At 42.1% G+C, this 22,754-nt stretch overlaps 2 protein-coding genes across 3 annotated transcripts; one reads left to right on the top strand and one right to left on the bottom strand.

Annotated features, from left to right (window-relative positions):
- The first annotated feature begins 1,618 nt into the window (after window positions 1–1,618).
- On the top strand, window positions 1,619–9,066 carry LOC124383208 (ubiquitin-conjugating enzyme E2 A-like). Its single transcript, XM_046845665.1, has 6 exons — window positions 1,619–1,777; window positions 2,302–2,382; window positions 6,614–6,639; window positions 6,756–6,845; window positions 8,250–8,338; window positions 8,430–9,066. The coding sequence occupies exons 1-6, from the start codon at window positions 1,734–1,736 to the stop codon at window positions 8,556–8,558; spliced, it is 459 nt and encodes a 152-aa protein (XP_046701621.1). The 5' UTR covers window positions 1,619–1,733; the 3' UTR covers window positions 8,559–9,066.
- Window positions 8,442–13,488, bottom strand: LOC124383206 (inhibitor of growth protein 1-like). 2 transcript variants are annotated; one of them, XR_006925238.1, is made up of 3 exons: window positions 12,466–13,488; window positions 9,861–11,105; window positions 8,442–8,577 (listed from the first exon to the last, which is right to left on the bottom strand). XR_006925238.1 is itself a non-coding variant. In XM_046845663.1 (2 exons), the coding sequence occupies exons 1-2, from the start codon at window positions 12,605–12,607 to the stop codon at window positions 10,312–10,314; spliced, it is 936 nt and encodes a 311-aa protein (XP_046701619.1). In that variant the 5' UTR covers window positions 12,608–13,488; the 3' UTR covers window positions 9,379–10,311. The 2 variants fall into 2 exon arrangements, 1 of the variants encoding a protein (XP_046701619.1); XM_046845663.1 differs by lacking the exon at window positions 8,442–8,577 and having other exon boundaries at window positions 9,379–11,105.
- Window positions 13,489–22,754: the final 9,266 nt, after the last annotated feature.

Genomic DNA, 22,754 nt, shown 5'->3' with positions numbered 1-22,754 from the left:
TTGTTTCCTTCCTTCCTTTTCCACCATCATGGTGTTTTTTGAGAAAGCGAGAAAGTGCTGATTGAAAATTGCAATGAAATATTTCTTCATTCGATCACCGGGGAGCTCTGGTGTGAGCGAGAACGTGGCTGTACGACTCGCTGGGCTCGGAGACACTGAGGACATGCAGGACGAGAAGTCCGGCGGTGCTGAGGAGAACAACCACAACACCTCCTTCCACAACGTGTACCTTTTTTATGGGTCAGAGAGAGAGAGAGAGAGAGAGAAGGAAGCATCGACACTATTGTCTGATACCTCCAGATGTCTCACTTACAAACAGATGACAGGAACGAATGGAGGACATCAATGATCCAGATGTGTTTTTATTTTAAATGAATGAAGTACAACAGGGCCTGAGGGAGTGTAGAACAGTGTCCCCATCAGAGAGCAGTTCACATCAGCAGACACGGAGACTCTGAGACACGGAGACTCTGAGACACAGAGACCCTGAGACACAAAGACCTTGAGACACAGAGACCCTGGAACACGGAGACCCTAAAACACAGAGACCCTGAGACACAGACCCAGAGACACGGAGACCCAAAGACCCTGAGACACAGAGACCCGCTTCACCTCGTGTACTAGTAAGACTCATCATCGTCATCGATGCGTCTTTCTCTAAAGTGCGCCCTTTCTTTCTTTCTTCTTACCCTGTCTCTTTCTTTCTTTTTTCTTTCTTTCTTCTTACCCTATCTCTTTCTTTCTTTCTTTCTTTCTTTCTTTCTTTCTTCTTACCCTGTCTCTTTCTTTCTTTCTTTCTTTCTTTCTTCTTACCCTGTCTCTTTCTTTCTTTCTTTCTTCTTACCCTGTCTTTCTTTCTTTTTCTTTCTTCTTACCCTGTCTCTTTCTTTCTTTCTTTCTTTCTTTCTTTCTTTCTTTCTTTCTTTCTTTCTTTCTTTCTTCTTACCCTGTCTCTTTCTTTCTTCTTACCCTGTCTCTTTCTTCCTTCCTTTCTTCTTACCCTGTCTCTTTCTTTCTTTCTTTCTTTCTTTCTTCTCACCCTGTCTCTTTCTTCCTTCCTTTCTTCTTACCCTGTCTCTTTCTTTCTTTCTTTCTTTCTTTCTTTCTTTCTTTCTTTCTTTCTTTCTTCTAACCCTGTCTCTTTCTTTATCTCCCTCTCTGTGGATGAATAAATGGGGGAAACCCAATCTCCATTTGTTCCTCTTTTTCCGCTCTGTTTCTGTTTTCTTTCTACCTTTTTGTTCCCTTTTCCTCCCTCTCCCTCTCCCCTCCTCCCCATCACTTCATCACTGTTTGGAACAGAAGCTGAGCCCCGTGGCCTTTTCCTCCACAGCACTTCCGCATTACCAAAAGAGAGAAAAAAAAACACATTGGAGTACACGTCACTCCGGCGTCGCCCATACAGACTGTACCAAGCTGAAGCGCAGGGGTTTGGGCCTCGCAACTGATATAATATCAGGGATAGCTTTTACTAATTTCTGTTGATAAAACTCACATATACAAAATTTACTATATTATACATTAATATAAAATCGCTAACATCTGATTAAAGGAACAAGTTATTTATTTATTTGACTACAGTCGCCTCGAGCACCTCTTTGTAAACGCTATGGTTCAGTCCGACCTCTGACGTTCGCTGGTCAGTGTGCGTGTAGCGGCTGTAGTTTTCTCACACGGTTATTTATAACATACCGTATATATTTATTCATTTTATTGAATCTTCGTCCTTAATCATGTCTACTCCTGCCAGACGGCGGCTCATGAGGGATTTCAAACGGTAAGATTTATATAGAATTGTGTAAAGCGAAACCGGTAGAGGTATCCGGCTTTATTTCAATACGCCACTACCCGTATTCGGGCAAAATCCCGCCTTCTTTCTAGTGATTAGTCAGGCCGGAGAACGCAGCACCAATCCGGAGCTCGTCTATGAAGTACTAGCCTATCCTAAAGCAGAGGGCGGGACTTGCCGGAATAGAGCTGGGAAGTGAAGTGTAAATCGAGCGAGCTTTATAATGAGAGAAAAAGAGGTATATAGTGATTATAAGCAGGTATATCATGTTCATAGGATGAATCTGAGATCTGTGGTGTGATGATGGAGAATAAGTGCACTAGACAGTCTTGTACCCTGATATAGTATTGATCCTGAAACTTCATGAATGTGGAGACTTGATTTTATTTAATATCTAATACTATAATATTTTAACCCAAATGAAGATATTTAGTGTTAGTGAGAGGAACTGTAATGGAAAGTGTGTGTGTGTGTGTGTGTGTGTGTGTGTGTGTGTGTGTGTGTGTGTTCAGGCTCCAGGAGGATCCTCCAGCTGGTGTGAGCGGAGCTCCATCCGAGAACAACATCATGGTGTGGAACGCCGTCATATTCGGGTACGAGACACGAGAGCAAGAACTTAAATCACAGAGAACCTCCATGAAGGTGGTGGTGGTGATGATGATGGAGTTGGTGGTGATGGTGGTTAGTGGTGATGATACTGTTGCTGGTGATTGTGGTGGTGATGATACTGGAGGTGGTGGTAGTGGTAGTGGTGATGATACTGGAGGTGGTGATTGTGGTGGTGATGATACTGGAGGTGGTGATTGTGGTGGTGATGATACTGGAGGTGGTAGTGGTGATGATACTGAGGTGGTGATTGTGGTGGTGATACTGGAGGTGGTGATTGTGGTGGTGATGATACTGGAGGTGGTGGTGGTGGTGATGATACTGGAGGTGGTGGTGGTGATGATACTGGAGGTGGTGGTAGTGGTGATGATACTGGAGGTGGTGATTGTGGTGGTGATGATACTGAAGGTGGTGATTGTGGTGGTGATGATACTGGAGGTGGTGGTAGTGGTGATGATACTGGAGGTGGTGGTAGTGGTGATGATACTGAGGTGGTGATGATACTGGAGGTGGTGGTAGTGGTGATGATACTGGAGGTGGTGGTAGTGGTGATGATACTGGAGGTGGTGGTGGTGGTGGTGATGATACTGGAGGTGGTGATTGTGGTGGTGGTGATGATGGAGGTGGTGATGATACTGGAGGTGGTGATGATACTGGAGGTGGTGGTGGTGGTGATGATACTGGAGGTGGTGATTGTGGTGGTGATGATACTGGAGGTGGTGATTGTGGTGGTGATGATACTGGAGGTGGTGATGATACTGGAGGTGGTGGTAGTGGTGATGATACTGGAGGTGGTAGTGGTAGTGGTGATGATACTGGAGGTGATGATACTGGAGGTGGTGGTAGTGGTGATGATACTGGAGGTGGTGATTGTGGTGGTGATGATACTGGAGGTGGTGATGATACTGGAGGTGGTGATGATACTGGAGGTGGTGGTAGTGGTGATGATACTGGAGGTGGTGGTAGTGGTGATGATACTGGAGGTGGTGATGATACTGGAGGTGGTGGTAGTGGTGATGATACTAGAGGTGGTGATGATACTGGAGGTGGTGATTGTGGTGGTGGTGATTGTGGTGGTGATGATACTGGAGGTGGTGGTGGTGATGATACTGGAGGTGGTGGTAGTGGTGATGATACTGGAGGTGGTGATTGTGGTGGTGATGATACTGTTGCTGGTGATTGTGGTGGTGATGATACTGGAGGTGGTGGTAGTGGTGGTGATGATACTGGAGGTGGTGGTAGTGGTGATTGTGGTAGTGGTGATACTGGAGGTGGTGGTAGTGGTGATACTGGAGGTGGTGGCAGTGGTGATGATACTGGAGGTGGTGATTGTGGTGGTGATGATACTGGAGGTGGTGATTGTGGTGGTGATGATACTGGAGGTGGTGATGATACTGGAGGTGGTGGTAGTGGTGATGATACTGGAGGTGGTGGTAGTGGTGATGATACTGGAGGTGGTGATTGTGGTGGTGATGATACTGGAGGTGGTGATTGTGGTGGTGATGATACTGGAGGTGGTGATGATACTGGAGGTGGTGGTAGTGGTGATGATACTGGAGGTGGTGATGATACTGGAGGTGGTGGTAGTGGTGATGATACTGGAGGTGGTGATGATGGAGGTGGTGATACTGGAGGTGGTGATTGTGGTGGTGATGATACTGGAGGTGGTGATGATACTGGAGGTGGTGGTAGTGGTGATGATACTGGAGGTGGTGATTGTGGTGGTGATGATACTAAAGGTGGTGATTGTGGTGGTGATGATACTGGAGGTGGTGGTAGTGGTGATGATACTGGAGGTGGTGATTGTGGTGGTGATGATACTGGAGGTGGTGATTGTGGTGGTGATGATACTGGAGGTGGTGGTAGTGGTGATGATACTGGAGGTGGTGGTAGTGGTGATGATACTGGAGGTGGTGATGATACTGGAGGTGGTGGTAGTGGTGATGATACTGGAGGTGGTGATTGTGGTGGTGATGATACTGGAGGTGGTGATTGTGGTGGTGATGATACTGGAGGTGGTGATGATACTGGAGGTGGTGATGATACTGGAGGTGGTGGTAGTGGTGATGATACTGGAGGTGGTGGTAGTGGTGATGATACTGGAGGTGGTGATGATACTGGAGGTGGTGGTAGTGGTGATGATACTAGAGGTGGTGATGATACTGGAGGTGGTGATTGTGGTGGTGGTGATTGTGGTGGTGATGATACTGGAGGTGGTGGTATTGGTGATGATACTGGAGGTGGTGGTAGTGGTGATGATACTGGAGGTGGTGATTGTGGTGGTGATGATACTGGAGGTGGTGGTAGTGGTGGTGATGATACTGGAGGTGGTGGTAGTGGTGATTGTGGTAGTGGTGATACTGGAGGTGGTTGTAATGACGATGGTGGTGGTGATACTGGTAGTGGTGGCAGTGGTGATGATACTGGTGATGGTGATTGTGGTAGTGGTGATACTGGTGGTGATGGTGGTAGTAGTAGCAGTGATGATACTGGAGGTGGTGATTGTGGTGGTGATACTGGTGGTGATGGTGGTAGTAGTAGTGGTGATGATACTGGAGGTGGTAAATGTGGTAGTGGTGATACTGGTGGTGGTGATGTTGATGATAGTGGTAATGATACTGGTGATGGTGGTGGTAGTAGTAGTGGTGATGATACTGGTGATGGTGATTGTGGTAGTGGTGATGTTGATTGTGGTGATGGTGGCAGTGGTGATAATACTGTAGGTGGTGATTGTGGTGGTAGTAGTAGTGGTGATGATACTGGTGATGTTGATTGTGGTGATGATAGTGGTGGTAGTAGTAGTAGTGATACTGTAGGTGGTTGTAATGACGGTGGTGGTGATACTGGTAGTGGTGGTGGCAGTGGTGATGGTGATTGTGGTGGTGGTGCTAGTAGTAGTGGTGATGATACTGGAGGTGGTGATTGTGGTAGTGGTAGTAGTAGTGGTGATGATACTGGAGGTGGTGATTGTGGTAGTGGTGGTAGTAGTGGTGATGATACTGGTGATGGTGATTGTGGTGGTGATACTGGAGGTGGTGATTATGGTAGTGGTGGTAGTAGTAGTGGTGATGATACTGGTGATGGTGGTGATGATAGTGGTGGTAGTAGTAGTGATACTGTAGGTGGTTGTAATGACGGTGGTGGTGGTGATACTGGTAGTGGTGGTGGTGCTAGTAGTAGTGGTGATGATACTGGAGGTGGTGATTATGGTAGTAGTGGTAGTAGTAGTGGTGATGATACTGGAGGTGGTGATTGTGGTAGTAGTGGTAGTAGTGGTGATGATACTGGTGATGGTGATTGTGGTAGGGGTGATGGTGGCTGTGGTGATGATTATGGTAGTAGTGGTAGTAGTAGTGATGATACTGGTGATGGTGGTGATGATAGTGGTGGTAGTAGTAGTGATACTGTAGGTGGTTGTAATGACGGTGGTGGTGATACTGGTGGTGGTGGTGGCAGTGGTGATGGTGATTGTGGTAGGGGTGATGGTGGCTGTGGTGATGATACTGGAGGTGGTGATTATGGTAGTGGTGGTAGTAGTAGTGGTGATGATACTGGTGATGGTGGTGATGATACTGGTGGTGGTGGTAGTGGTGATACTGGTGGTGGTTGTAATGACGGTGGTGGTGGTGATACTGGTAGTGGTGGTGGTGCTAGTAGTAGTGGTGATGATACTGGAGGTGGTGATTATGGTAGTAGTGGTAGTAGTAGTGGTGATGATACTGGAGGTGGTGATTGTGGTAGTAGTGGTAGTAGTAGTGGTGATGATACTGGTGATGGTGATTGTGGTAGGGGTGATGGTGGCTGTGGTGATGATTATGGTAGTGGTGGTAGTAGTGGTGATGATACTGGTGATGGTGGTGATGATAGTGGTGGTAGTAGTAGTGATACTGTAGGTGGTTGTAATGACGGTGGTGGTGGTGATACTGGTGGTGGTGGTGGCAGTGGTGATGGTGATTGTGGTAGGGGTGATGGTGGCTGTGGTGATGATACTGGAGGTGGTGATTGTGGTGGTGATACTGGTGGTGGTTGTAATGATGGTGGTGGTGATGATACTGGTGGTGGTTGTAATGACGATGGTGGTGGTGATGATACTGTAAAGCAATAGCAGATCACATCGCTGCCCAAAATAATCCATATCTAATACTTTACGATTTGTTTTCCATTTTGAATGTAGTTTTCTGAATTTCTCATTTTCTCTGTTGAATTTTTCCACCTCAGCCCTGAGGGAACCCCTTTTGAAGACGGTGAGTGTTTAACATCCTGTTGTGTAGAAAATATGTTGAGTTAATTAACAAAGGAAAGTGAACATGGTGCGTGTGTGTGTGTGTGTGTGTGTGTGTGTGTGTGTGTGTGTTTGTAGGGACGTTTAAGCTGACGGTGGAATTTACAGAAGAATATCCCAACAAACCTCCGACAGTGAGATTCATCTCCAAGATGTTCCACCCGAACGGTGAGTTACACCTCTGTCTTTACACACACACACACACACACACACACACACACACACACCTGAACATCTCCAACCATTTTGAAGCAAAGTCCTGCTTAACATTTATTCTATAATAAATCACTGTGTGTGTGTGTGTGTGTGTCTGCTGTAACACCTCAACTTCACCTCCCAAACACATGTGGAACATCTCACTGTATCTCCGTCTCTCTCTATTAATGCCTCTTTTTTTATATACAGTGGTGTGAAAAAGTGTTTGCCCCCTTCCTGATTGCTTATATTTTTGCATGGTTGTGACACTTTAATGTTTCAGATCATCAAAATAATTTAAATATTAGTAAAACATACACAAGTGAACACAACATGCAGTTTTTAAATGAAGGTTTTTATTATTGAGGGGAAACCAAATCCAAAACTACATGGCCCTGTGTGAAAAAGTGTTTGCCCCCTAAACCTAATAACTGGTTGCAATCAAGCACTGGAGGGTTTTTTCGAGCGCGAACCACCTTTTTAAGGTCATGCCACAGCATCTCAATAGGATTCAGGTTAGGACCAGACGTAACGGGACACACACCTTCCAAAAAGTTCAACGTTTGTCTCGTCAGTCCACAGAGTATTTTCCCAAAAGTCTTGGGGATCATCAAGAGGTTTTCTGGCAAATTGAGACGAGCCTTCATGTTCATTTTGCTCAGCAGCAGTTTTTGTCTTGGAAATCTGCCATGCAGAGTCATGAACCAGTGTTCATGTTCATCAGCTTTTTCCAGACTGATAGATCTCCATTACTTTCTTTCTCATTTGTTTCTGAATTTCTTTGGATCTCAGCATGATGTCTAGCTTTTGAGGATCTTTTGGTCGACTTCACTTTGTCAGGCAGGTCGTATTTAAGAGATTTCTTGATTGTGAACAGGTGTGGCAGTAATCAGGGCCTGGGGGTGTGGCGAGAGGAATTTAACTCAGGTGTGATCAACCACAGTTTTAACAGGGGGGCAAACACTTTTTCACACAGGGCCATGTAGTTTTGGATTTAGTTTTTGCTCAATAATAAAAATCTTTATTTAAAAACTGCATGTTGTATTTACTTGTGTATCTTTACTATGATATAAATTAGTTTGATGATCTGAAATTTTAAAGTGTGACAAACATGCAAAAAAATCAGGAAGGGGCAAACACTTTTTTACAACACTGTATGTGTGTGTGTGTGTGTGTGTGTGTGTATATACATATACATATATATATATATATATATATATATATATATATATATATATATATATATATATATATATACACACACACACACACACACACACAAATATTTATCAATTTATTTAACGTGTTGAAGAGAATTGGAACCTGTGTTGTTTAAAAAACATTTCTGTGTGTGTGTGTGTGTGTGTGTGATATCAGTGTACGCAGACGGAAGTATCTGCCTGGACATCCTTCAGAACCGCTGGAGTCCGACATACGACGTGTCCTCCATTCTGACCTCAATTCAGGTGTGTGCTCACTCACTTCATGTCACAGCACGCTAACAGAAAACACTCTACACACACGCATGTGATGATCAGAACGTTCCTCTTCCTCCAGTCTCTACTCGACGAGCCGAACCCAAACAGTCCGGCCAACAGCCAGGCGGCTCAGCTGTACCAGGAGAACAAGCGTGAGTACGAGAAGAGGGTGTCGGCCATCGTGGAGCAGAGCTGGAGAGACAGCTGACCCCAAACACACACACACACTCGTGCTCTCTCCCTCCCTTCCTCCCTCTCTGACACTTCCCTTTTAAGGAAGCAAAACAAATATTTACTCCTCCTGGGATCGTTTTTTTTTATGCACTTTATGGATCACACAGAATCGTGATTTTTGTGTTTCTCGTGCACGATCAAGTCTGAAAACCCTGCACGTCTCAATTCCTCACACACACACACACACACACACCTCATTCCCATTATAATCTGATCAGGAGTTTAAACATCAGTGTTTCAGGATGAGATATATTATATCAAAATTATATATATATAGGTTTTTTTATTGGTAGTGTTCACTATTCTGTGCATGCACGAGAGAGAGAGAGTGTGTGTGTGTGTGTGTGTGTGTGTGTGTGTGTGCTCCAGCAAGCTTGTATATAAGACACATAATGGATTATATATGTACAGATTTTGCACTGGATGTCAGTCTTTTTTCCCCCCTGCAGTTGTAAATAATGGAAATAAAAAAGGAAAAGAAAGCATTGTTTTTTTTTTCTCCACTGCTCCCTCCTTCTTTTACCACTGATCCAACTGTCCTCTGCTCCCTCTATTATCTACCATTGTTTGTCTGGTCCTTCCATCTCTCAGGGTATAAATAAGACATGATTGATGACTCTTTCCTATTTTTGCACTGAGAAGTGGAACAATCACTTTTTCTTGAAAGAAAAAAAAACCCTTGCTTTTGTAGTGTAGACTGATAGTATGATTCGTCTGTGTCCTAATGAATCATTATTGTATGTATGAATGAATGTATTTATTAATAGAGCCTTTAAAACAAAAAGCAGCAGGAATGCATTTTGCATAAATCTGGTTTTATTGGAACTGTGGCTACTATGTGAAGTGAAATACAAAATAATACTAATTACACAAAAATGTAATGTGTACAGTAGGAGTTCTGAGAAACATGCATGTCTGAATAGAACTGGAATCAAATGTAGTAGAAACTTTAAACAACTCCAGTCTGTCGTATTTATGGAAGAAAAAAAAAGTCATTAAGAAACACTGATGATAAACGTTCAACACGTATAACGAATACCTGTTACGCTCAACAATAACACGATCACGTAGAAAACACAGAACACCAAATGATTGCTTATTTCGTTCCCACGCTCGCTTCAAAGAACTTGGGAAGTGACATCTCAGCGAATAAGACGTAGAAGTCCAGAGTTTAAATCCCTGCTACTCATGCACTACTACTGAGTCCTTAACCATTAACTGCTCAAATCTCTGTAAGTCACTCTGGATAAGGATGCCAGCCAAATACCATAAATACCACACACACACACACACACACACACACACACACACACACACACACACACACACACACACACACACAAGTGAGCAGGGAACTAACAAAACGTCACACCTTGAATTCGTTCAAGCCAAGTGTTTGGATTTCCTCACTTCTTTACGTTGGGAGAAAAGGGTCCGTTGTTGGTGAAATCTGTGTCGCTTCGTTAAGGTGACGGAGTAAAACTACATTTTACTTTAAACGAGGAAACAGGATTTCTTTCCTTTGAAGTGAAAACTCAAAGTTTTGTCCAAAAAATGTCACACAAATGAGAGATGTGATGTACAGTTACAGGATTACAAAATAATAAAACAAAGCTGGTGATTTCCATTAATGCTTCTTCTCCAAAGTCTAAAGTGAACTGAACTCTTGGTGGAAAGGCACAGAGAGAGGAGAGAGAGAGAGAGAGAGAGAGAGAGAGAGAGAGACTCTATCTACTGTAGGCTCTCTCCTTTTTAGCCCTCTCAAGGGTTTTGTCCATAGTCTTCTCGTTGTCTCCTCTGCACTTTGGGCAGTACCACTTCCCCTTGGGCTTGTGGTGTAGGTCCACGCAGGAGAAGTGGAACCACTCGATGGGGCACTTGTCGTTATCGCAGCAGATCATCTCTCCGTAGGAAACCTGCTCGCACAGGCAGTACGTGGGCTCGTTGGGGTCGATGGGAAGGTCGGTCGGAGACGCTTCTCTCTCCTTGGCTTTGGATCTCTTTTTCTTCTTTGACGAGGATGTAGAGGACAACCTGGCCTTCTTTTCTTTCGGCGTGACGACGTTTGTCGTGTCCTCGATGTGCTCCAGACTGTAATTGGAGTTGTCCCGGTTTTCCGAGCCGCTCTTCTGCCTCCGTGATCGCTTCCCGCTCGCCTTATCGCATGACCCTGGTGTCTCCTCACGCTTTCTCTCCGTCCCCGCTTTACCCAGAGACATGAGCGGCGTGGCCAGCGGCGGCACGTTTACGGCGGTCACGACCGGGGAAGCCGTGCTCCCGACAGACACGGTGCTCTCCGGAGAACTCTGACAAGCCTGGAAAAGCTCCACCTGCCACTCGAACTGACGAGTGCGGTTCTCCACCAGCTCAACCATCTGGCCCGCAATCTGGAGCTTCTCGTCTCCCAGCTCTTGGGTGCGGATCAGGGAGCGCTGGACGTGCTGGAGGAGACGCCGTCTCTGGGCGGGATCCGGTTCCTGCTTGTGCTTCTCGTAAACATCATTCAGCTCCTTCAGGATCTCTGCAAACAAACCAAATGGATGAATTTGATTCCTAAAGACAGAAGTGGACCAAATAGGATCATTCGGCCGTATCAGGACGCGACAAGGAAATAAAATAGTAAGAGAGATTTTAAAGAATAAAGTGCCGCCGCATCAAACTCGTCAAAATATAGATGACTTGAACTGCATTGTGGGTAATATAGGACATTGTTAATCAAGGAAAAAAAAAAAAAAAAGGAGAAATGGATCATGGATGCTACTGAAGATCGGCATCAGGGTGGATTTTTTCACCTTCTGGTATGAAGATCTGAAACCTATCAAATATATCTGCTACATTTAATTGTATATGATAAATAATTCCAAATATATGTTTAGAGAAGAAGTATGAACAATATCTCAATGTAGGAGATAAAACTTTATTTTTTTTAACAAAATGTCAGGAAAATATATATTTTATAAAAAACAAATTAAATTTATTCCTGTTTAAAAGTTTCTGACGGCAAGCTAATTATAATAACCAATAAAAGATATAAAACATTTACTTAATAATTATGAATACAAACATTTATCCTTTGATAGCACGCGAATGCTAATTTCACCTTGCTAGCCGCTAGCATAAACATCTAGCTGCTATTTGTGCTAATGCTAACGCTAGGTAGCCGAGTTAGCTTTCTTTCCTGACTAAGCCGCGGAATGTTCCAGAGCTGCGCGCGGCAATTCGAACTCGTTGCCATGGCGACGGCTAACAGTCATTAGAAACGCACACAGGTGAAGGATGCTAGCTCGGCTAGCTTAGCCTAAGTTAAGCGCACAAGCTAATAGTTTTACAAGAAAAAAAAGGTGTTTTGCTCGTAGAAATTGCGAAGTACATGTTTATTTATTTATATTGTATTTCCGTAGCTGATTGAGTACGTGTTTAAAAAAAAGAGACGTATTTAGTTAGCAAAAGACATTTTGAACTGATTAGCAGGCTAGTGCTGGAGATGCTAGCGGGTAGACAGCGCTAGTTTCCTAGTGATATAAATAACAATTATTTGATTAATGGTGTCATTACGTTTGAATAACGTTAAAGGTGAATGTTTTACAGGTAAGTCATGATTAAATAAGGGGGAACCCTATAAATAAATATTATTATTACCGTACAAAAACAATGGTGATTTAAGTACAATAATAGAAATGCAGTTTAAATATTCATAATAAAAGTACACTATTTAGGAAGTGGTCTGATCTGTACACTGGTGTATTTCAGAGTTAGTGTTTTAGTGTATTTATATATTTTAGTGTATAGTGTGTGTATGCACACTCTGACCGGAAATCCGGAGCACGTGGATAAAACCCTGGAAGATGGTACTGGTGATAAGTGTATGTTAATGCACCAACCTTGATACTTGGCGTCTATTTCCCTCATTAGAGAAACAGATCTCTGGAGGTCCAAAGGTAGAGCCTCCACCATCTCCAGGTATTCCGCCACATAGCTGGAGAGCACATGCACAGAGTCTCCGTTTGCAGCAGGGTTCAGCATGCTGATCTCTCTCTATCCCTCTATCTCCTGTATCTGTCTCATTATTCCGGGATTAATCCGAACTCTGTGAGCTGTGTTCCAGACCAAAAAACTTCCTGCAGAACCACAACCTTGTCCTGTTCCTTCTCCTGCTCCTCCGTCTTGTTTTCACGCTCTCTGAACCGATTCCTTTAAACGACTCTTTCAACTGAGTCGACCTCGCGAGTCGATTCCCATCCACACCCCAAACTATCTAATAGATTTCATACGGATTTTGTGTTTATTTATTAAAGTGCATTCAATTCCAGAAAAAAATCTAGACCCAGGTTTCTTTCATATCTATTCTTTATCTAATTAATTTTAAGGGAAATCTATGATGTTACTTGAGAGTCATTCAAAACATCATCACCATCTATCATCACCTGATTTCCACTCCGCGTCTACACACAATTCAGTTTAGTTTTATTCTGTATGACATAATTGCAAAACAGATTTACAGAAAAACATGGGTTATACAACTTTTATTTAGGGCTGAAATGATTCCTTCGAGTAACTTGAGCAATTTGAACACAAAAAAGCATTGAGGCAAATTTTAGTTTTGTTTGTTCAGTCCATTTAACTATACACAGAGCACTGTTTCCCCACGTACCATTCTTAATGATGCACCACCTGTAAACCCTGGAGGGCTCTGGACAGGTGAACACAGAAGAAGCTGCAGAATGAAGAAATGGCAGAACGGCTAGAAAACAATAAGGGGCGAAGAGAAGATTCAGGCCGAATAAAAAGAGAAGATATGAGCAAATAGATTATAAAACACTAAGGTGGTATTTTAGAAATCCTTCCAATAAGACTGTAAACTCTGATGTGACTGTTGGAACATAAATGCAATGTTTATTTTATATAATTATTCTTTATTACTATTATTTTGATGTTTGCCTTAGTTTTAGTTTGTATTATGATTATCTCCTCTAATTTAAAATTTCTATATTTTATTTCTATATTCATAATTGCATTTTAATGTAATATTGGCAATTCATTTTCACAGATATTCTTGTATGAAATTTCAGCAATAAAAATTTAATTTTTTCTAAAAAGAAATCAAATTACTTGTTCATATTAAGCGACCATCTTATTTTCTCTTGTATATTTAGCATTGCTTTTTAATAAAGAAAATTACTTCTTATCCGAGGAATCCATGTAATAATCAGTAAAATACTTAATCACTAAATTAATCTATTACTGCAGCCCACAATAAATCTTCAATAATCCCAAATTAAATCTCTAGTAATCCCAAAATAAATATTTGATAATCCCAAAATAAACCCCTAATAATCCTAAAATAAATCTTCAATAATCCCAAATTAAATCTCTAGTAATCCCAAATAAAATCTCCAGTAATCCCAAAATAAACCCCTAATAATCCTAAAATAAATCTTCAATAATCCCAAATTAAACCCCTAATAATCCCAAATAAAATCTCCAGTAATCCCAAAATAAACCCCTAATAATCCTAAAATAAATCTTCAATAATCCCAAATTAAACCCCTAATAATCCCAAATAAAATCTCCAGTAATCCCAAAATAAACCCCTAATAATCCTAAAATAAATCTTCAATAATCCCAAATTAAACCCCTAATAATCCCAAATAAAATCTCCAGTAATCCCAAAATAAACCCCTAATAATCCTAAAATAAATCTTCAATAATCCCAAATTAAACCCCTAATAATCCCAAATAAAATCTCCAGTAATCCCAAAATAAACCCCTAATAATCCCAAAATAAATATTTAATAATCCCAAAATAAACCCCTAATAATCTATCTATCTATCTATCTATCTATCTATCTATCTATCTATCTATCTATCTATCTATCTATCTATCTATCTATCTATCTATCTATCTAGAGTTCCTTTTCTATCCTCAGGAGGTCGCTGTTGCCGTAATAATAACTCACTCAACACATTTCACTTCTCTCTCTGTCTCTCTCTCTCTCTCTCTCTCATTGTGTGTGTGTGTGTGTGTGTGTGTGTTCTGCTGACACATGTAAATGTTCTAAACTGCAGTCCCGAGTGTGTTATTAACACCTGCAGTGTTTCATTTCTGTGTAATTGCCATCCTGTGACTGGGTGAAATGTGGACACACGTCATGTCTCCAGATACTAATGTTTAAATAGAATGCAGGTGCAGCAGCTGTATAACATACCTGAGAGTTTGTGACCTTATCAATCTTCTACCAAGATTGCTTTTGCTCTCTCTCTCTCTCTCTCTCTCTCTCTCTCTCTCTCTCTCGAGCAGATTGCTGTCTTCTCATTTCTTTATTCTCAAAACATATGACAATCCTACTGCCTGCCATTCTTAAACCACGAGTCACGTAGCTGTGTGTGTGTCTGTGTGTGTGTGTGTGTGTGTGTGTGTGTGTGTGTGTGTGTGTGTGTGATAGATGCAGGTTTAGCATCGGTGCTGAATGGATTCAGTGAGAGAGCGACAAAGAGAGAGAGAGAGAGAGATGTAGAGAGAGAGAGAGAGAGAGATAGATGGAAAGAGAGAGAGAGATGGGGAGAGAGAGAGAGTGATGGAAAGAAAGAGAGAGAGAGAGATGGAGAGAGAGAGAGATGGAGAGAGAGAGAGAAAGAGAGATGGAGAGAGAGAGAGAGAGAACGAGAGATGAAGAGATGGGAGGGAGTCTGTCCTGATCCTTTAAGTACTTCAGTGAAAAGCCAGAAATGTCAGGAGTGTGACGGATGTGCTTAAGTGCGTCAGTGAGAGTTGAATGAGCGCTGACGCTGATGTAATGACCTCTCTCATACACACGCACACACACACGCATACACACACGCACACACACATTGCTCTATGGAATACATACTGTATGTGATGAAAGAGTGTACACCTTCCTTTCTTCTGTCTTTTCCTTCCTTCCTTCCTTCCTTCCTTCCTTCCTTCCATTCTTTTGATTTTTTCTTTTCTTCTTTATAATAAATAATAAGTGTTGTTTTTGTGTTGTTTGATTGAAATCACATTACTGATGTATATCTGACTGCTGAGCTTTACATTAAAACCCTCACACACACACACACACACACACACACACACACACACACACACACACAGGCTGAAGATCAAATGAACACGACGTAGTATTGTGTCGTGTTTAATATAACTCTAGAGAACCCAAATTCAGGGTGTTTACGTATAAAAATATACTTAAAAATGCAAAAGCCACATATCGAGTTAAACTGAAAGTGCTGCTTGTCGAGGAGTGCGTGGGGATTTTCAACAGATTCACTCGCGCTCGGATCTTTCTGTAAAAATTCATATAAATATATACATAAACATTTGAGTGTGCAAAGTGTAAATTGTGTGAATCAACATTTGCGTTGTTTTTAATGATAATTGCAGATTGCAAGTTGACAAGCATACTTTAATACACAGATATAAACATCTCGAATATATCATTTATTTTATTTTGTATATTAAATAATAAGTGCATACATTAAATATACAAACATTAAAAACGAGCATTTGAAGGCAGAAAATTCGCAGTAAATCATGTTTGAAAACAGATCAGTTACTGTTGCTGCTGTTTCACCTTCATCCCTCACACCGGTGTGTTTTCGCACGCGGCTGCGTTTCTTACCATCACGCAAACCGGGGACTTGAGCAGCCCAACTAATCAATCATTTATTGACGAAGAGATTTATTATCGATTTCATCGATTAGTTGTTGCAGCCCTGGTGTGTGTGAACACAGAAGCACACAGTGACATTGATGATATGTGTCATCGCCTGAGAATACTGAAGTCAGTGCTGATGTCATCATCGAACACAAAGTTTGTGTGTGTATGTGTGTGTGTGTGTGCCTGAGTGTGTGTGTCATTTGATATCCTTGCTCTGCATTTCATCCTGTATGAGTTTATGAAATAGACGATTAACAGCAGAGAAGCTTCCAATCACTATCTCTCTACATATCCATCCATCCATCCATCCATCCATCCATCCATCCATCCATCCATCTATTCTCCCTTCCATCCTTCTTCTATCACACACGCACACAATTGGGCTTTACATTCGACAAATGACCTTGGCAGAAACACCACCAGGTCACTCTGTGTGTGTGTGTGTGTGTGTGTGTGTGTGTGTGCACTCATCACGACACCGTGAGCAATTCCTCAAAAAGATGTGGACAAAACAAAACCCTGCCAGGCCTTACACTGACCTCATATCACCATGTCAACACAACACACACACACACACACAAACACACACACACACATAAATATTCACTGAAGCATGTCTACAAACTAACACACATATACACACACATGCATACTGTAGACACAAGTACACACAAACGCACACACACACACTGTTTTTTAATGATTTACACACATTCCTTGAGTCACACACATCCACAGAGGCATGGAAATATATCTACTGAGGCGTATATAATTAAAATTAACCGGACACACATGACCACACATATACACACACACACACACACACACACACACACACACAAACACGTCTGCATCATCTACTTTCATCAACTCACTGTGACTCATTGGCAACTGAGTTTTTGAATTGGCTTCATGGCTAGTGACATCATCTCTCTCTGTCTCTCTCTCACACACACACACACACACACACACACACATACACTTACTAAGCACAATCAAAAGGTTCATTTGTGAAGCAAACGTTTAGTTCTGCTCTGAAACCGAGACGATCTTCCTGACATCGACCTGCGGTGTCTTCTCACCAAACGTTTCCTTTCTGACCTCAAGTTTGACCTTGATTAATCTTGTAGCTCAGGGTTTGCCCAGTTTTACTTTCAGTGCTTAAGGTTCTGGGTTGAGGATTAAAATCTCCTTCTTTTGAGCTCCAATCCGATTAAACACCATTGGGATGAATGTGAACGCTGACCCAGGCCTCCTACATCAGTACCTGACTTTACTAACACCTAAATGAAATCTCACAAATCTCCAAAAAATCTAGCGGAACATCTCCCCAGCAGAGTGAAGGTTATTCGGGACTAAATGTGGAATGGGATGTTCACAAACAGCACATAGCAGTCGTATAGTCATGTAATGTTTATTGTGAGCTAAAAACATTACCAAACAATTCAGGACGACGGAAACAATGTGTGTTTGCAGACATCATCTGAATCTGAGATGTGTATCAGCATTTGAGGTTAAGTGGGTGGATTTTACCACATGGGCCTACCCCGAAAACTCAATTCTGCTGTATAGAAACTTCACATGAACACACACACACACACACACACACCCCTACACACAGTTTATTAACAGTTTGTACTCGCAGTATGGTTTGTTTTCGTTACATCCTGGATTTATTTGGGTTAAAAGATCAGGTAGGTCTCGGGTTTGTTCATCCTTCTGGCTACAAAGAACAAAACAGTTCTTGTGTTAAAGAACTCGAGAGATACAGTCTGTACTCAAACATCATTGGGAGGATGTGCTTTTGCTTATTCAGGACGTTTGTAAGGAGGGACGGCTGAACAGTTTGTGCAAACAGCCGCATCTTCCTCGAAAAGAGCGATACAGGAAATGCTTGCTTTGTATTCTGCTCCGGTTTCACACAAATGTTTTGATCAGAAACAATTGATTGGAGTGGAACATCTCACCAGATCAAACATGTTCATTATTAGGTAGTCACTGTTTGGCTTTAATGATGGCATGCACTCAAACTTTGCTCAAGTTTGTGTAAAACCCGATGATCAAATCCATTGGTGAGGAAACAGAATTGAAAAACATCTGACTAAAAATAAGATGCAAACTTTTAAATGAATCAAAAAATCTCTGGAAGAACTTTGAAAGTCCAAAGAATTTGGGGTCATGAGTATTGCTGAAACTCATATCTAAATTTATATCTACTAGACAGAGGCTGAAAAGTCCTGCACCAGATTCTATAAGGGCCCAAAATGTATACTGCATTCTTCTTCATTCATCCATCTTCAGACTACCTTGCCCTCTACATCTGCCTCTTTCAAATTAACCACCTGCATGACCATTTATACTGCAGTATTCAGAGAAAAACAGACTCCAAAGAACTGACTGTGGATCTCTCTGCAATACAATTTTGGCAAGACAAGGCTATAACAATTTCTTAAAGATTTGAGCGCTTTCAAGACTGCAGAGGAGTTTTGTAACCTTAGAATAACCTTGAACCTTCTAGAGTCGGCTGTATGTCAAATTTGGTCTGGAAGGTAAGAAAGACATAAAGCTCTAAAAGTCCTGTACAGATATGGGAGAAGCTTTTGGATGAACAAGCATGCTCTTTGGTGGACTCCATCAAGAGTGACAAAACAGAAGACACTGTAACAACATAAAGAACTCTGGCCACATCTGAAAAAAAGGATTCTCTGGTTTGATGAGATTAAATTTGAACTAAGCAAGCCATATCTCTGGGAAAAAAAACACATCCCCTGCCTATTACCATCTTTACAGTGAAGCATGGTGGTGGCAGCATCATGCTATGGGGTGCTTCTAAGTGGGGAGAAGGAGACTAGAAACAATTAATAGATAGATGATTGCAAACCTCTTCCAAAATGCACCCAAACTGGGGCAACAGTTCAACCTTTTTATCCTGACTATGACCCTGATCATAGACCAAAAACAACACTAGAGTGGATTTATGTATTCAGTGGCTGAACCAAAGCCCAGGTTTAAACCCCATTGAGATTAAGGGGATCTGCCATTAAGACTGTATATATAAATGGTCCTTGTAGAGATGTATCCAGGATGACTTGTATCTGTTAAGCTGGCCAAATGTGAGATCCGTGGTCAGGGACCTGAAATCAGGGAAGGTCAAAGATATAAGTCCTGGCATCGCCAAGCTGCCACTCTTGGACCCCTTGAGCAAAGCCCTTTAACTTTCTGTGCTCCAAGGATGCTGTATTATGGCTGACCTCAGCTTCCTAATGTTGCTGAGATATGGGAAGAAAGAATTTCAGTGTGTTGTAAAGTGCATGTGACAAGTATAAATCACTTTTTTTTTCTCTTCGAAACCAAGTATTGAATTAATTGTCTAAACACTTTTCATGAACAAATACACAGTGTACATGCTTGCTCCCCTTCTGGCCTTGTCAAAGTTGTCTTTCCACCCAAGAATTCTGGCCCTCCTAAGATTCAGGAACCTTGTGTTAATTTTTGGGCGTGTGGGGGAAGGGTGGAATCATGTGATGGCCAACAGGAAGAGTCTATTTAGTCTATTTCACCTGTTTTTATTTTTTCAGTCATTAGTCATCCTATTTAGATTTTGTGCTTCCCCCTTTACATACCTGCTTAGTTTGTGTTCCTACTTGCACTGTGAACAGCTTTTACTTTCATGTCCTAGCTTGCCTTGTCTAGGCTTAGCCTTGCTCTTTGCAGTCTGTTTATTGTTTTTTTTGCAAACTTGTATTCTGCATTTGCCTCCCTCGCACCTTGGATCTCCTCCGAGACGACGGATATCAAAAATGTAATTTTGTATCACTGTATTTTTCTTTGTAAAAGACCTGCTAGCACCCCTGTTCGGGAAATCCGAGACGGCATGGCCACGTACCAGGCGTTCGTATCAGACATTACCGCACACTCGGCTCAGACATTACAGCACACACCCTTTCATCCCGGCTCAGCAGTGCGAGTGTGTGAACTCTCACTGTCAATTGCATCGTATCAGCAGGCTGCGCATCACCACGCCGCTCTCGGGTCTCAGTAAACACAACGAATGGACAATGCTTGGTTTTTCTAACGCATCTTGTTTTTTAAACTCATTCTCCCACGGCTCTTTTCCGTCTCGTCTTATCTCTACAGCGCACATGCTTCAGAATGAGACTTCAGTTAATGACTGCAGGGAAAGTGCAGCTCTTTGGTACCTACACACACACACACACACACACACACACACACACAAACACCTGACTTTCCTCTTACACAGAGGATTCAGTGTTCAGAAAGAAAAAAAGCAGCACACACTCAAACAGTCAGAGAGGCAACAGCATGTTCAGACGACATCAGCAGGGAGGAAACGCGTCAGCGAGGCAGCAGAACTGATGGGAGTGAAAGGGAAGGAGTGGGAGAGGCAGGAAGTCTGTCCTGATGGCTCGCTGCTCCAAACACAGCCCGATCCAATTACATTTGATGAACTAGCCTCCATATTCCCTCCGACTGCAAAATAATTAAAGTCCACGTTGTAGTTCTGCTGCTTACTAAAGCTAATACCATGTCTGCTCATAGTCACATTTTATTGCTTTGTTTGGTTTGTTTTTTTTGTCCTTATTTCATATGCAGTGCTGAGAAATTCATTTCGTAGTAATAAAAGTTGCATAAAAGTCACTCAAAGGTCAAACTAACTTTGTGGTAGTCTGATGCACGATATTCATGCGAAGCACATGTATAGTCTTTTCAATATAATCTGAGTTTCATCAAACCACTGCATTTTGAAATACACTGATCAGACATAATTATGACCACCTGCCTAATATTGTGTTGGTCCCTTTTTTGCTGCTAAACAGTTGTGACACATCGATCATTAGCATGAACTTCTTCAGTGTCCTCCGCTCGAAACACCTCAAACGACTCGTTGCAGTATCGCCGTATGTCGAGCGTATGTCCTGTCAAACGTCTTTGTGGCAGATTTGGTTTAATTTGTTCTAACTTGCTGTCCATGGAAACACACGTGGTCCGAATTCCACCAGTTACACCATAAATCTCTTTTTGATACGGCCTTGTATAATGTATGTTTGAAAGCTGGTAGCTTAGTGGTTAAGGCATTGGTCTTTGGATCTGTAGGTTGGAGTTCACTTCCCAGTCACACCAAGCTGCCACTGCTGGGCCCCTAAACAAGGCACTCAGGTGTATAAATTATATAAAAACTAAATTGCTCTGTATAAGGGCATTTGCCAAATGCTGTACATGTAAAAGGTGTGTGTGGAAGGCCTGAGTGTATCTAAACACTATATAAATCTCAGATTATGTCCTTTATTAAGAGTAGTTGGATATAAGCCCTAGATAAATCTTTGTTCGTGGTCAGAACAGGAAAAAGGCAAACTGAAAAACCAGATCAAAACAACAAAGAAAATTTTAAAAAGCTTTTTTTAGCAAATTAGTTCTGATTCAGTAAAGAGGCAAATCCACAAGACTGGCTCAAAAATTACCACAAAACAATTCCATGTTTCTTCAGATTCCCAATTGCAAATTTTTATTCCTTCGGCCAACAGTAGCCCAATTTCCACCAGTACCCTGTTGCTAACGATACCCGGCGGTCGTTGGTAACCCGGGCCTCGACCGATCCGGTATGAAATTCTCTTTCGTGATCCACATATTTGATTTGCCACGTTTTATGCTGGATGCCCTTCATAACGCAACCCACCCCATTTACCGTGTGCAACACTAATGGTTTAGTAAAAGTCAGGAGGTGGAGCTGGAGGTAGCAGAGCTGAAGATGTTAAGGTTTTTGTTGGGAGTGACAACGATGGACAGGATTAGAAATTAGTTTATTAAAGGGGCAGTGCATGTAGGACTTTTGGAGACAAGGTCAGGGAGGTGCAATTGAGATGGTTTGGACATGTGCAGAGGAGGATGCTGAGGATGGAGTCACCAGGAAGAAGTAAAAGAGAAAGACCAAGGAGGAGGTTTATGGATGAAGTGAAGGAAGACATGCAGGTAGTTGGTTTGAAAGAGGCAGATGTAGAGGACAGGGGAGTATGGAGACAGATGATCCGCTGTGAGGACCCCTAATGGGAGAAGACCAGGTCCTGTTTGATGCACAATGGCAGGTATCATTTACAGCTTTAGGCAGAGAACCTTTTCCACAGTAAATTACATTTATTTTATTCATACAACTGAGCAGCTATGAAAGTTGTTCAGGGGCCCAAGGGTGCAACATTGGTTTGGCTGGGATTTGAACTCACACCCTTCAGCTCCAAAGTCCAATGCCAATGCCTTAAGCTACCACCTCCCTCACACCAAAAGAATGCCTGTGAAAAGGATGGAGACACTGAGTGTTTTATGTTTTTTAGAGACATGTGCATGTTCTTTTTGTTTCTATGCAACAGAATCTGTAACGTAACACTCTAAAGATTTCCTTTGGCCAAATAAATCTATAAAATGTCCATTTTCATTATTTCCAAATCATCCTGTAGCATTTAAAACAGCTTTACACATTA

The sequence above is a fragment of the Silurus meridionalis genome, chromosome 3 (assembly GCF_014805685.1).
Source record: "Silurus meridionalis isolate SWU-2019-XX chromosome 3, ASM1480568v1, whole genome shotgun sequence".
NCBI lineage: Eukaryota > Metazoa > Chordata > Actinopteri > Siluriformes > Siluridae > Silurus > Silurus meridionalis.
This window is presented reverse-complemented; position numbering and strand designations above follow the sequence as displayed.